A 13,121-nucleotide genomic window follows, 5' to 3' on the forward strand; every position below is an offset into this window, starting at 1 on the left:
GCGAGAGAGCGCCAACAGTCCGAACAATCGAAATCGAACTCAGTCCAAATCTGAATCCAAACTTTATACTCTAACCACCTCGGGTAAATCCGCTGCGAAAACCCAGTTGCCACAATTCAGACCGCAATTAGAAAAAGACTAAAAAGAGCAAAAAGCTAAGCTATTGGGTTATTGTTTTGCTTTGCACTGTCTAAGCTTCTTTATTTGCATATATTTGGTAATTCCTTTCATGTTGGACCAGGGATATCTTCAGCAATTCAACAAAAATTTTCAGCAAGATAATTTTTGAACAAGCTGACCGAAATTCAGCAATTTAGAGATTCTATCGAACCGAAACATCTACATACACAGCTTTTAAGCTAAGGTACATAGTTAAATACTATGTCGTTTTTGGCTTCACAAGTTTGAAACAAACGATTATCCACATTATTATAATACTACTATCACTAATTACAAGACTGAAAATGCATTATGATTTCAAGATATTGTAGTTTTGTGTCAATATATTCAATCATACGTTTTTTTTTGTCCACATCCAGATATTCAATAAAGCACCCAACTAACATTAAGTCTAGAATCTCAGTGGACTTACTTTATATGAAGTGTGTCTTCAATTCTTCAAATATTAAAAAAAATTGTTTAAAATTTTAGACTATTAGAATAAAGCGAGTCATTAGTTTCGAATTTAAAAAAATACCCTATACCATCATAATATTAAAATAAGGGTGTTTCACATTCACTGCCCTTCCAGAATTCTCATTCAGGCTATGCGACAATATTTGGTTCGAGCGACAAGTTGTCTGAAGGTTACACCCGATCCGATCCGATCCGAACCGAACCGATTGGAATGTTGGCTCAGCTCAAAAGCGTTGGCGGTTAGACAGAGCTAGCTAGACTGTGGGAGCGAGAGGGGAAGAACCGCACACACCTACCCAAGCCCACATCACCCCTCTAGAATGTGTGCTTGTGTGAGAGTGTCTCATGACATTTCGCAGAATCGCGGGAATCGAAAAAACTCCAGAAAGCAGAGATAAACTCTTCCGGTGGGCGGGGGCCGGAGGGGCGGAAGGGAAGCGGACCGAAGCGGAACTAGGAAATACCTTTTGTTATTGGCACGCGCTACGTGATCTGAAAATCTAAGTGCTTACAATTATACACGGAAAAAATCGGATCGATGCTACACCCAGATTCAAGAAATTCGCTATTGATTTAAGAAAATCGCCTATGAATTTCAGCCAATGGCGACTCGCCTTTCATTTTAGAAAATGATTTTCCTAAATATAAGAAGGTCTTTCTAAAAACCATTGCATAATTTTCTTAAATGGTTGTAAAATAACCATAAAATGGAGAAAAATGAGAGTTGCGTAAACAAAATATATACCAAATTGTAAAGGAATAGGTTCGGTAGAACTTGAAGTAGCATTCACCCAGCTCAAAAAAATAGTTTCGAGAAAAAGTCAAAACTTTTAAATAAAATAATTTTTGTTCAAATTTCTAGACCAGAATAACGCTTTAAATATGTACCATTTTTACCTGCCGACTCGCGTGTTTTTGGTTTTGTTTACTGTTTCTAGTAAGTACCTTTCATTGGTTTCAATACATTAAATTTCGTATTGGAATGTTCCTCTGTACTAAAAGAATGCTACGCTTGTTTATGATTTACTATAGCCTTTCAGAAGTCAGACGTTTACACTATACTTTGAAATGTAGCAACGGTATGCTATTTCGATATCAAATAGCTGTCTTTGACGTTCTATACAATTTGTAATTTTTGTTATAGATGCAAGCGTAGATTAACTTCTGCTCGCCATAGTTTGCTTACTTTATTGTTTATTGAAAGATAGATCTGTCTCTAGTTACGATGTCCACTGAATCTGGATGGGGACCCATTTTTGGGGTCCGGATTTGTTTTAAAATACTAAACAAACATGAATTTACCATAAACTAATTCAGGTTTGTTAAGCCCCCAAACCTTAATAGTTTTGGCAAAAAAGAGCTAGTTTTAGGACTCCATAAACCTATGGTTGTTTTCGAAGAATCATAGTATAAGATATAAATAATTTTGCTGTTTTTTTTACCATCCTTTGAGTTGACTATATCAATAGTTATGTGCTTGTGGGTATCGTATATCTATTATACTTACCGCTTGGTTATAAGTAGTATATTCCGATCGGAAGATTAAATTTACTGTCTAAATTCGTTTTGGCGAAGGTAGCTCTTATTCACTTTTTTGTTTCACGATAGTGCTACTTTTCTTCAACTTCATACATAAATTAAATTTATTAACCCAATATTCTCCCTCAATAAGTACATTGCATGTGGTTGAAAACGTGTATAACAAATACATTTTCCAAAGTCCAGGCAGACATATTTACTTTCTTGCCAATTTCAAAATCTTTTTTTTTTCAGAATTTCTTTTGCTTGGAATATTTGTTGGAATTTTATTCTTTTTTAATTGCTTTTTATTCTCCGCCCTCGATTTCTGTGTTTTTCATGTGTAAGCTTGGAAAATGAGAGAGAGAGAGAGAGAGAGACAGAGAGAGAGCAAGAGGTAAAGCAAACGAAAGGACTAGGATATCCCATGCACTTATCACCGTGCTATTCCATTTCGATCTGTCCCGCTCCATTCCGTTTTGCGACAAGTTTTTTACAGTTTTCAGTCCTTAAACTAAAATCTCTACAAAGTGTGCTATCGATCTTTTACAGTTTTTCATTAATAAATTTATGTATTTTTTGTGATTGTTTGTTGGATGCGTGGTTTTTTCTTACACCTAAGCAGGACAATTAAAAGTAACGAATTGAAATTTATTAAACTTAAAACTAAATGGATACAATTTTAAAAAGACACACAAATAAAAGGGTTAAACTTAAGTTTTAAGAGCCATCCATACACTTTGCAATCGATTACGGCGACTAATAGACAATTGTTTTCTGAAAACAATTGATTAGACGGAGGATTACTCAATGTAAGGACAGGCCCAAAGTGAACGATAATAATGCTCATTAAGGTAAATTGGTGATGCTTTTTTAGAGAGATTTTGTAGGGAGTTTGGGTGGTGACATGTATGAGGCGATAATGTTCTCCTTGTTTTTCTTTAATCTAATTACATAAATTATGCTAGGATAGCTCATGATCATCAAGAAAAGAGAACTACATAAATTACTAAGGAGATGGTTGCATTTCCCATTTCTCTTGGTAGATTTTTGTTGGTTTTTGTTTGTTTTTTATGTTCTAGGCTCGGTTGACAGGTGCTGTCACCAAAAGAAGTGGTTTAAATAATCGTATGTGGTAACTGGATGCCCTTTTCTTTGGAGTGGTTCTATCTCTCTCTCGTTCTACCGATATTTTGCAGCTTTAACTTGCGATACCGATATTAGCCTTTAAATGACGCAGTTTCTTTACCGAGTTTTATCGGCGACTTCCTTTTGTCAGTTGCATAATTTTTTCCTTTTGTATCAGATCAGTGTAAAATTTCATAGCGCGCCTGCTCCTTTAATTGCAGCCATTCAAGTGGTTCTTGGGTTAGCACTCGCACTTTTCCACTTTTTTTCCCTTATCATCTATCCATTCTTTCGAATCCGTCATTTCCTGCTACTGCTTACTGCTCCTGGATGATTAGCTAGTCCACAGAACTCCGCCTTATGATTCTCATAATCTCTTCAGCATGCGCTTCTTTTCCTTGAGCAACTTTTCCTTTTTCTTGTCCTGCAGCTTTTTGTCTAAGCCCGCGTGCTTCTTCGTCGAGGGTCCATCGTCGTCTTTGGCATCGCCAGCAGCGCCTGCACCGCATTTGGAGGGCTGAAATTGAACCGCAAACGGATTATATTACATATGTTATGCTATAGAGAATTAACCCTGTCCAATAAAGCAATTCAAGTTGGTTCACAGAGGAGTGTTACGCTTATAGGTCTTTATATAATCATTCTAACATTATGTGATTAACGGTTTAATGCTTAATTTGAATGCTTTTAGTTCTACGGATTTCATAAAAAATACTTGATAAAAAAAACAACATAATCATGGAAGTGATTCAGATAAATACTGAGTGTGATAAATATTTGTTTGTTATTTTTTATGACTCAGGCAATTGTTTTTCTGCTTTGTGTTTGCAACAAATTTTTCTTTTTTGAAAACTAAATATGTAGTTTTAAACCTAAATAATTGCACATTATTCATGTTTAACTTTAGGACTGTTTTTTCAACAACCTATTTCGATTTATGGAATGACTTATTTAATGTTACAAGTTTTATTAGTGCTTTATTAGTTTATTTCCCATGAACTATTTTGTTAAAACTAATTCGGATTGATAGCTTTTTCTGCCGAATCTATTTTTCCTTTATGCGCTAAATGTCCTAATCCTAAATTTAAGCAAAAGGTGCTTATATTTTTAAAAATAATAATATATAAATTATCACTGAGCCGATTTAAGCATTCATAGTTGCGAAACGCAAGGCTTACAGGCCGAGACATGGATTTGACGGTCCAAAAAGTCATGAAGAGCATGTGAAAGGATTATGGCAACACCAAGAACTGAACACAGATAATATTCAAATGATAGTCCTTTCTATAGGCAAACGGCTTCGGTAAATTAACTTTTCTTCTTGGTGCATACAAATCGTATAATGTTTTTTTTTTATTATTTTCTAGTTAAATGCCTGATAGTCATAAAAGTATAGCTAAGCAAAGCACATAGAAAGAATAAAACGCTTTTTTACCTGGGCATGAATCTCGGTCATCATGCGTGCCCGCTGCGAGTAGTCGTCGTAACGCTCCAACAGCATCTTGCCGGCCTCCTCGTTCAGCGCAGATTCCGGATTTGGGACGATCAGCAGGCATTTGATGGTAAGCAGAATGTGCTTGATGCCCAGGTCCGGCTTCCAGTCCTTCTTCAGTGTATTCACGCAGATCTCTCCGTTGGCAGCCACATTCGGGTGAAAGATCTTGGTGAGAAAGTACGCCTTTGGTGGCGTCTGTGGGAAGTCCTTGTTCAGCGTCAACTTGACGCGGAAAACGCCGGCGGTGTACGGAGTGCCAGCAGGTCCGTCGATCAACGCTTGAATGTCCGTCACGTCGCTTTCATTGATCAGCACCTTGATGCCCTCCGGAGGCGTGGTCTCCATCTCCTGCAGCTCCCGCATCACCTGCCGTATCGTCTGCGGCGACAGGTTCTCCACATTTGAGTATTGCTGGAAATTAGATGAATTTTGTAGCTTTAGTTTGGGTTCGAATAATTAATTGCCTAATAACTATTCTGTGTTTGCAAAGGAGGTTTAAATCCGCAAGCTATAGTGAGTTGAAATAGACGAACGGTCACGTAGACGGACATGTATTTTATAAAACGATATTATTTTGATTTGTATGCGTGTATGTTTAAAAACAGCTAGGTATATTTGCCTACGCATTTTTCGATCATTTTTATTGTAGCTTTATAATATGTTTGTCTGAATTTTACAAATTAAAAACCATAATTCATAATAGTAAAACATCAATATGTCTCAGAATATATCCGTATAAATTTAAAAATATAATTATTATAATTACTTTATAATTACTTTTACTATGTATATGATATAGTCGTCCGATCCTACCTGTTTCGACTTTATAATATATATATTGGTATTTTTGAGAATAATCTACCACAACCGATTTCGTTTCAGTTCTAGATCGGCTCTTCTAGTAATGCTGATCAAGAATATATATGTACTCATAATAGGGTCGAAAATGTGTCTTTCGTTGCGTGGAAAACTTTTGGCTAAAAATTATAAATTATAACAATGACTGAAAAACATTCTATACTTAACATAACATAATAAGGTCCGTTTTCTTATCTCAATGGTAAGTGAATTGCAGTTAAATCGTACGTACAAATCGGGCCAATGAACAGTGCTGCATAATGTGGTATACGACTGTTCATAAAGACTCTGACATCTATTTTTTGCTATTTTTTTTAGAATAAGCCAACGTTCTTCTGGTTTCATGCTAATTCCAACTGAATTCGGTTGGAAAAGATTTCTGTTACACCCCCATTGTGACACATAATTTGTGAACCAAGTTTGAAATCTGATAACTCCTTGAATGGGACTTATTTTCGAGTTACTCCCAGTACTGACTCTTGTATTAAGTTGGATAATTTGTTTACTTTACCGAACTCATGTTGTCTGCACTTCCTGCTGCTCCTGCGCCTGTGTGTGTGTGGTACAGTGTGCGTGTGCTTGCGCTGGTGTGAGTAAGAGTCGGTGTCTCAAGGTTTCGCGTCAGCTTATTCCTGCAGCTGAGCTCTTTGGGCCACCGAAAGTCGCAATTTCACCGCCCTCGCCCGCCTCTTTCCAGCTGGCGTGGAAAAGTGGCCAAAAAGTATTTGACTAAAAGCGCTGCTGACTGGCTGGCTAGCTTTTCCTGACCCCGCCACTCGTCTCTCCTTATCCGTTGTTTGGGTTTCTGTTTTCGCACGCTCTTCTCTTATATATGTATGTATATGTATTGGATGGGGGCACTTCTCGAAATTCCCGATTTCCGGATTTCCGAGCGACTTTAAATTAAGTTTCGTAGTTTATTATTGTTTGGAAATCGATTCGCTCGCCTTCGCCGTTGGTGTAGTGCGCTTTTTCCCGTCACATTTAAACAAATTCAATTGTCTAATTGCACACTTCACGCTCGACAACAACACACAAAAACAGTTTCCATTTTACAGTAACCCTCGTCGCTGGACCTACAAATAGAGCATATGTGTATTCACAAATTGTTTGATTGGAATAAGAAATGTAACGCTTTAAGGCTTGGCAAGCTAAAAATAATTTCTTTTAAACTCAACATTTACTTATATGTTACAAATTTACCCACCATTATTTGCCATTAAAACTCTGTTTAAGCTGTAAATTTCAATCCCTTTCAAAGTAGCGCATCTGCAAGTCCAGCTAGCTCGAACCAACAAACTGTCTCTACACTAATGCGTCTTTCAGGGCTGCTCAGGCGCTATCGATACATCGATAGCTAGCAAGCAACACTGATTGCCTATATTAACGATTTTTGATTTACGAAATATTTTAAACTACAGTTTCTTTGAAATAACCAGCCGCTAAGCCAGATATCGATTGCCGATGGCACGAAAATATGTTCATCTTCAGATATCGATTGCTTGAGACAATTCTCATATCTATATCGATTGTGAGGGCATATGTAGCTTATTCAAAAAATGTGTTATCATTTTTAAATACTTATTTGATTTCCAGATTCCCACCCACATCTTTATGTTTTGCCCGGTTCGGGCACTTCCCCAATTTCTGAAATATAAAAATTAAATATATTGAAGCTATGACGGTTTTTGCCAATTTTTCACACAGGCCGACTAAGAAAAGTAAACAAACTGCAAAAAAGAAGAAGAGAACGCGAAATAAAATGAATACTAATGCATCTCGTTCGCTCGAACGGCTTCCAAAATTGCTCCCAAAACAAAAAACTATAATAAACGGCACAACATATTTTGGTGGCATATTTTTGTTTTGGTCCTTGGACAGCAGTATTCAGCGTTCAGCTAAGATCAAGAGTCAGAATTGTGTGCTTTGGTTTTTTCAATAGCCAACTCATACAAAGATGACTTATGACCATGCTATTGACGTACTCTTTTATTGTAACCAGGTTTCGGAGCTTTGCAGTAATAATACTGTTGTTTCATACAGAAACTTCTGATATTAAACAAAAACCACTCTTGACGAGGTAAATTTAACGTGACGATTGAATCTTCCAAAAACTTCTGATACCACATTTTGTGACGACTATTTTTTATTTTACCAAAAAAATATACCCTTTTATACCCTTGTAGAGGGTATTACAATTTCAGTCAGAAGTTTGCAACGCAGTGAAGGAGACATTTCCGACCCTATAAAGTATATATATTCTTGATCAGCATCACTAGGCGAGTTGATCTAGCCATGTCAGTCCGTCCGTTTCTGCATGAAACTTCCAAAAGTTGTATTTCTATTGCAGGTAGTATATAAGTCGGAACGAGCCGGATCGGATGACTATAGAATATAGCTCCCAAAATAAATGAAAAGAAATTATAACCTAGCTGTTTCTTAATTTTTTTTAAGTTCTTTGATATAGTCGTGGTTTAATATTTTAGAATTACGGTTTTAATTTCATGAAAATCGGACGACTATAACGTAAGTAACTGCTGACTTTTCCGCCTGTCTGAATAGGCTTTAAGGTGTTGTTTATTAGTTTAAATCACCAAAATACCCGATCCCGATTTTAATATTGGTTTTGCATTTGCGCCAAACTGACTGTTTTGAAAAACGATTCCATTTCGGCATATATTCATTGGTTCCGGTTCTGAAGCTGGTCGTCACACCGGATTAGCAACAAAATCTTCAAATATGTATGTTAATTGAGCTTTGCTAATCAAAAACTTGCTACCGAAACCATACGGCACGAGTGATACGTCATTAGGATTCCATTTCGATTTCGGTACTAGTTTTATTATATTCCCTTCCTTGATTTAATCCTAGTACTCAGATCGACGAAAACCGTTCGCCGCCTATGAGAGAGAGCGAGAGGCAAATAACCGGCGAACACTTTTCGACAGTGCCTTGTTGCACGTCGGTACTCAGATCGACGAAAAAATACTAGAAATATGCAGAGCGTTGCCAGACGTCTGGAATGAACTCTCAATAAACGTTTGTCAAGCCCTGGTGAAAATAATAAAATATTTAATCTTTGCTGTTGTTGGATTTAAACTTGCAAGCGAAATGGAGGGAAAAAATTAACTCTAGTTCGTTTATATTTAACATCATCGATTTTGCTTTTCTGACGACTTACAGAGGTAAAAAAATTATAATGAAATATGAAAAACCAACGATAAGGTGAGCTTGAATCCTTGTTAAAACAAGTTTTGTCCAATTTAAAATCCACTCAAATCAAACAAAGGTTTTAATGTAAATGTTTTAACCCCAAGTTCTATCTTTCCAGCTTTTGGCCCCGTAGGTCAAATTGAAGTCAATACTCCATATTCATTCGTATTATCAAATTTGCTTTTGTTGATTTAATTATATTCAAAGGCATTGCCCTTAAAATCGCTGACCAGGCCAAAATGCATCTCCAACTCCAAAAAAATCCCGAAATTGCCAAGTAAAAATCATCTAAATACTGAATCACATTCTACTCCCAATAATAAGTTTTATCGCCTTTTCGCCGAAGAAAAAGACGCTGAAGCGGAATCCGGCCACTGTTGCAGAAAAGCCGTCTGTGTGAATAGGCTTTTACGATAGAAAGTGGCAGCTCTGCGATAGTTCAACGCAACTCTGTATCATAAAGGTGGCAGCCCTGGCCTGCGATAGTTCATCGAAGTACCATACCATCAACCTCCATCCATTTCTTTTATTTAATTAGTTTTAATTTATATTTCTAACGCTAATTTATTGGCAACCCCTCACTATCGTTGCCCCCCGCCATCGGTACGCTGCACTTTGGTTCGGTTCCGTTTCGTATCGGGCGTTTCGGTTCGATCCCAAAGATCAGATCAGAGAAACTGAAACTGAAACTCAAACTGCCGTGTTTTGTGTTGTGTGCTTGTTGAGCAAAATTGTGAGCACTTGGCTCGGGAAAAATGTCAAAGAACAAGATAAACACAACGTCCGGCACGGCGACCAGTGGCGACACGAACCTGATCGAGGTGAAATCGAAGGTGAGTCCCAACTTCAGCCCTTGAATCTGCATTCCCACCGACATCCACGCCCCTTTCTTCGCCGCTGAGCTGCTGATTCATGCGCATAGAAATTGCATTTACTAGTTTGGAATCCGAGGGTTCTGAGTTGGAAAGTCAACTAAATCCCCTCACAGGTCTTAGTCCCGTCGAAAAAAGGGCTTTCAATCTCTGCAAGCACTTCAAATTGATTACAATTTACTATCTGGAAATTGTTGAAATGCCTTCAGAGATCCCAATATTTACTGATCTAGCGGGTTAATCTTGGAATGCTCCTTCGACTATCTGTTGAGTATTGACAGTACAGTACAGTATCAGTAATTGATACTGTAGCACCTCTACAGTTAGATATTTGTTAATTGTATAGAATGTTGAAAAATGTCTTCCCAAAACGACAAAAACTAAACTATAGGTGTTAGGGAAATTTCTATTGAGTAATCATGAAAACTGGGAAAAAAGTTTGCTTGCGAATAGTTCAACAGGTGATGAGGTAATAAACGTATTCGTAAACGTATCCATTTAATTGTAAAAGAAATGTAAAGCATATGAAACTAACTTACTAAACCCAACCTTTAAGTTTGATGCGGAGTTCCGGCGGTGGAGTTTTAAGCGAAATGAGACGGAGCAGAGCTTCGACAAATTTGCGGCCCTCATAGAGCAGCTGCACAAGCTAACGAACATCCAGTTTCTCATTCTCTACATCGATCCGCGGGACAACGATCTGCTGCCGATTAACAACGATGATAACTTTGGCAGGGCCCTGAAAACAGCACGTCCACTTCTACGGGTCATAGTTCAGCGGAAAGGTAAGTCTATTGTATTGTCAAACCCATTACCATTACCATTTCTCACTTACCAACGGTTTCCGCTCCCTATAGATGATCTTAACGAGTACTCAGGCTTTGGGACGATGAAGCCGAGGAACCTAATCGGCAGCATACTGATGGGACACACGCCCGTTAAGACAAAGGCCCCATCGATATCCATACCGCACGATTTTCGCCAGGTTTCGGCCATCATAGATGTGGATATTGTGCCGGAAACGCATAGAAGGGTGCGGTTGCTAAAGCATGGCAGCGATAAGCCCCTGGGATTCTATATAAGAGATGGCACCTCCGTGCGGGTGACGGCCAGTGGACTGGAGAAGCAGCCGGGCATCTTTATATCCCGCTTGGTGCCGGGCGGCCTCGCCGAAAGTACGGGCTTGCTGGCCGTAAACGATGAAGTGATCGAGGTGAATGGCATCGAAGTGGCGGGCAAGACTCTGGATCAAGTTACCGACATGATGGTGGCTAATAGTTCCAATTTAATCATCACTGTGAAGCCGGCCAACCAGCGCACGCTGACGTCCACACATCGCGGCTCCTTTTCGAGGAACAGCCAACTGTCCAGTGGGTCGCATCATACCAATAATACCAACACCTCCGACGAAATTGAGCACGACGATCAGGACGATATCGTGGACCTCACGGGGGTGACCCTAGACGAGAGTCCCACGTCGACTTCCGCTGGGAATCAGAATTATCAGCCGCCACCGCCACCGCTGTCATCATCACCCTCGTCGCATCACCAGCAGGCAGCCTCAAATGCGTCCACGATAATGGCCAGCGACGTCAAGGATGGAGTGCTGCATTTGTAAGATTGACCAGGAGGTACGGCCATTCAGCGGCATCTAGGACTCAAGCAACGGAAAACGCGAATTCACAGCAGAGAAGAGGAGAGGATTTTCAGTTTATCAGACTTAACTTTCCTTAAGATCAGGATAAGTTCGTTAAACTCGAGTCAATTATTTAAAGCTATACAAGTTAGGCGAGCTAATCACATGTATTTCAATCGATTATATATAGCTCACTTACTAAAAAGACTGTCAAAGCTCAAAAAACCATGAAGGAATCATCAAAAAGCATTATTAATTGAGTGAATTATGTAGAAATATGGGCAATATCTTGGTCATATCCTGTAAAAGTTAGTTAAAACGCTATTTCTACAAAATTCCCAGTTATGTAGTAGTTGAGCAATATATAAAATACGATTATACATATAATCATAATCAGACTTTCCCCATACATTCCACGAAACACACTCAAAGTCACACAAATCACACCTATTCATTTGCACGTTTTTGAATGCAGTCCCTTGTTTTTATCTTTTTCCTTGGCATATATATATGTGTATTTAAATTTGTAAGATTTACGTCTTGTTATTATTCTTGCTTGTTGCATTAGATTAGAGTGAGACAGATAGAGGAGAGATAAAATAGGGAGAGGGAAAGCATAAAATGCAGGAGGCAGAAAAATTTACTTAACCATTCGAATCGACAAACTCTAAAAGGCAATAATTGTAAAAAAAAAAATCACACATGCGAACACAACTAATTTATACCCAAAGCATTCCATTTTATGTACTTTTATAAGTCGAAAAAACCCCAAAAATGAATGGTTTTTGATTTGCAAACCTTTTTTTTAATTAGATACAATAATTTTTTTTAGTCCATATTCATGTTTTTTGGCATTACCTATTGTATTTGTTTATTTTATTTTAAACATTGTATTTTTTGTAATTTTAATTTTTGTTTTTCGTCAATGCGTCCAATACTCGTTCAAGTTGTTTGTTGTAATGTCATCATTTAAAGTTATGGAGAAAAGACAGTAAACTGTGAAGATAAAGTTAACAAAACGATAAAGAAAATAAACGAAACACCAACAGCGCCTTCGCCTTTAAGAGAGCAATTCGATACTTTATATATACAAGATAATATATACACTAATACAATCTATGTTAAATACGTATCCTTGTACACATACTTGAAGTCTGTATACGCTTTAGTCAAATCAAAAAGACACTCAAGGCAGACGCGATGCGATCTGCTTGACTTGAAGTTAACAATACCCATCATCATGGGGCGGAACAGGCATTACTAACTTTTCGAAATACCCTAGATAGATAGCAAGATCTAGGCTAGAGACAGCAGCGAATCTGAAACCTTGCGTATGGCCCAAACCAAACACATCCCTCATCCCAATGCTACATATCCCTGTAGTACCAAGCAATCTTAACCAGGGCCGTAGCCAGCATGGGGCCGTTGGGGCGGTGCCAGCTGGGGCCCCTTCTTATCGGCCATTTTTACTCGTTGCCCCCGGGCCCCTGATGCTCTAGCTACGGCCCTGATCTTAACCTTAATCGAACAAGAAACTATAGTCTCCACAACCCCCGATTTCCAAGCACACGCATAAATATATACATAAAGCGAAAGTTCATTCCCGCTGAATAACTAAGAAAGACCGAAAAGCAAAAATACGAAAGAAAAAATTTATATTTTGATGTATGTATTATTATTTTTTAATAAACTTAAGTGAACTTGAAACATAACTTATGCGAAAATTCAGTTTTCTGGGACGTTGGAACTTGAAGGCTATTATTTT

At 38.1% G+C, this 13,121-nt stretch overlaps 2 protein-coding genes across 2 annotated transcripts; one reads left to right on the forward strand and one right to left on the reverse strand.

Annotated features, from left to right (window-relative positions):
* Positions 1-2,784: 2,784 nt before the first annotated feature.
* LOC128265865 (ubiquitin-conjugating enzyme E2 S) lies at positions 2,785-6,955 on the reverse strand. The gene is made up of 4 exons (XM_053002080.1): positions 6,843-6,955; positions 6,147-6,711; positions 4,718-5,188; positions 2,785-3,799 (listed from the first exon to the last, which is right to left on the reverse strand). The coding sequence occupies exons 2-4, from the start codon at positions 6,153-6,155 to the stop codon at positions 3,650-3,652; spliced, it is 630 nt and encodes a 209-aa protein (XP_052858040.1). The 5' UTR covers positions 6,156-6,711; positions 6,843-6,955; the 3' UTR covers positions 2,785-3,649.
* A 2,367-nt stretch (positions 6,956-9,322) lies between these two features.
* LOC128265864 (partitioning defective protein 6) lies at positions 9,323-13,068 on the forward strand. The gene is made up of 3 exons (XM_053002079.1): positions 9,323-9,681; positions 10,277-10,505; positions 10,578-13,068. The coding sequence occupies exons 1-3, from the start codon at positions 9,604-9,606 to the stop codon at positions 11,336-11,338; spliced, it is 1,068 nt and encodes a 355-aa protein (XP_052858039.1). The 5' UTR covers positions 9,323-9,603; the 3' UTR covers positions 11,339-13,068.
* Positions 13,069-13,121: the final 53 nt, after the last annotated feature.

This window comes from Drosophila gunungcola, unplaced genomic scaffold (genome assembly GCF_025200985.1).
Source record: "Drosophila gunungcola strain Sukarami unplaced genomic scaffold, Dgunungcola_SK_2 000167F, whole genome shotgun sequence".
NCBI lineage: Eukaryota > Metazoa > Arthropoda > Insecta > Diptera > Drosophilidae > Drosophila > Drosophila gunungcola.

What these genes read in the sequence shown, in the direction of transcription:
- LOC128265864 (XM_053002079.1), top strand. Translation starts at nt 9,604, where the DNA reads ATGTCAAAGAACAAGATAAACACAACGTCCGGCACGGCGACCAGTGGC. An exon ending in TGATCGAGGTGAAATCGAAG is followed by an intron (nt 9,682 to 10,276) that starts GTGAGTCCCAAC and finishes CCAACCTTTAAG; the next exon opens with TTTGATGCGGAGTTCCGGCG. An exon ending in GGTCATAGTTCAGCGGAAAG is followed by an intron (nt 10,506 to 10,577) that starts GTAAGTCTATTG and finishes CGCTCCCTATAG; the next exon opens with ATGATCTTAACGAGTACTCA.
- LOC128265865 (XM_053002080.1), bottom strand. An exon ending in TGACCGAGATTCATGCCCAG is followed by an intron (nt 3,800 to 4,717) that starts GTAAAAAAGCGT and finishes GTTCAATTTCAG; the next exon opens with CCCTCCAAATGCGGTGCAGG.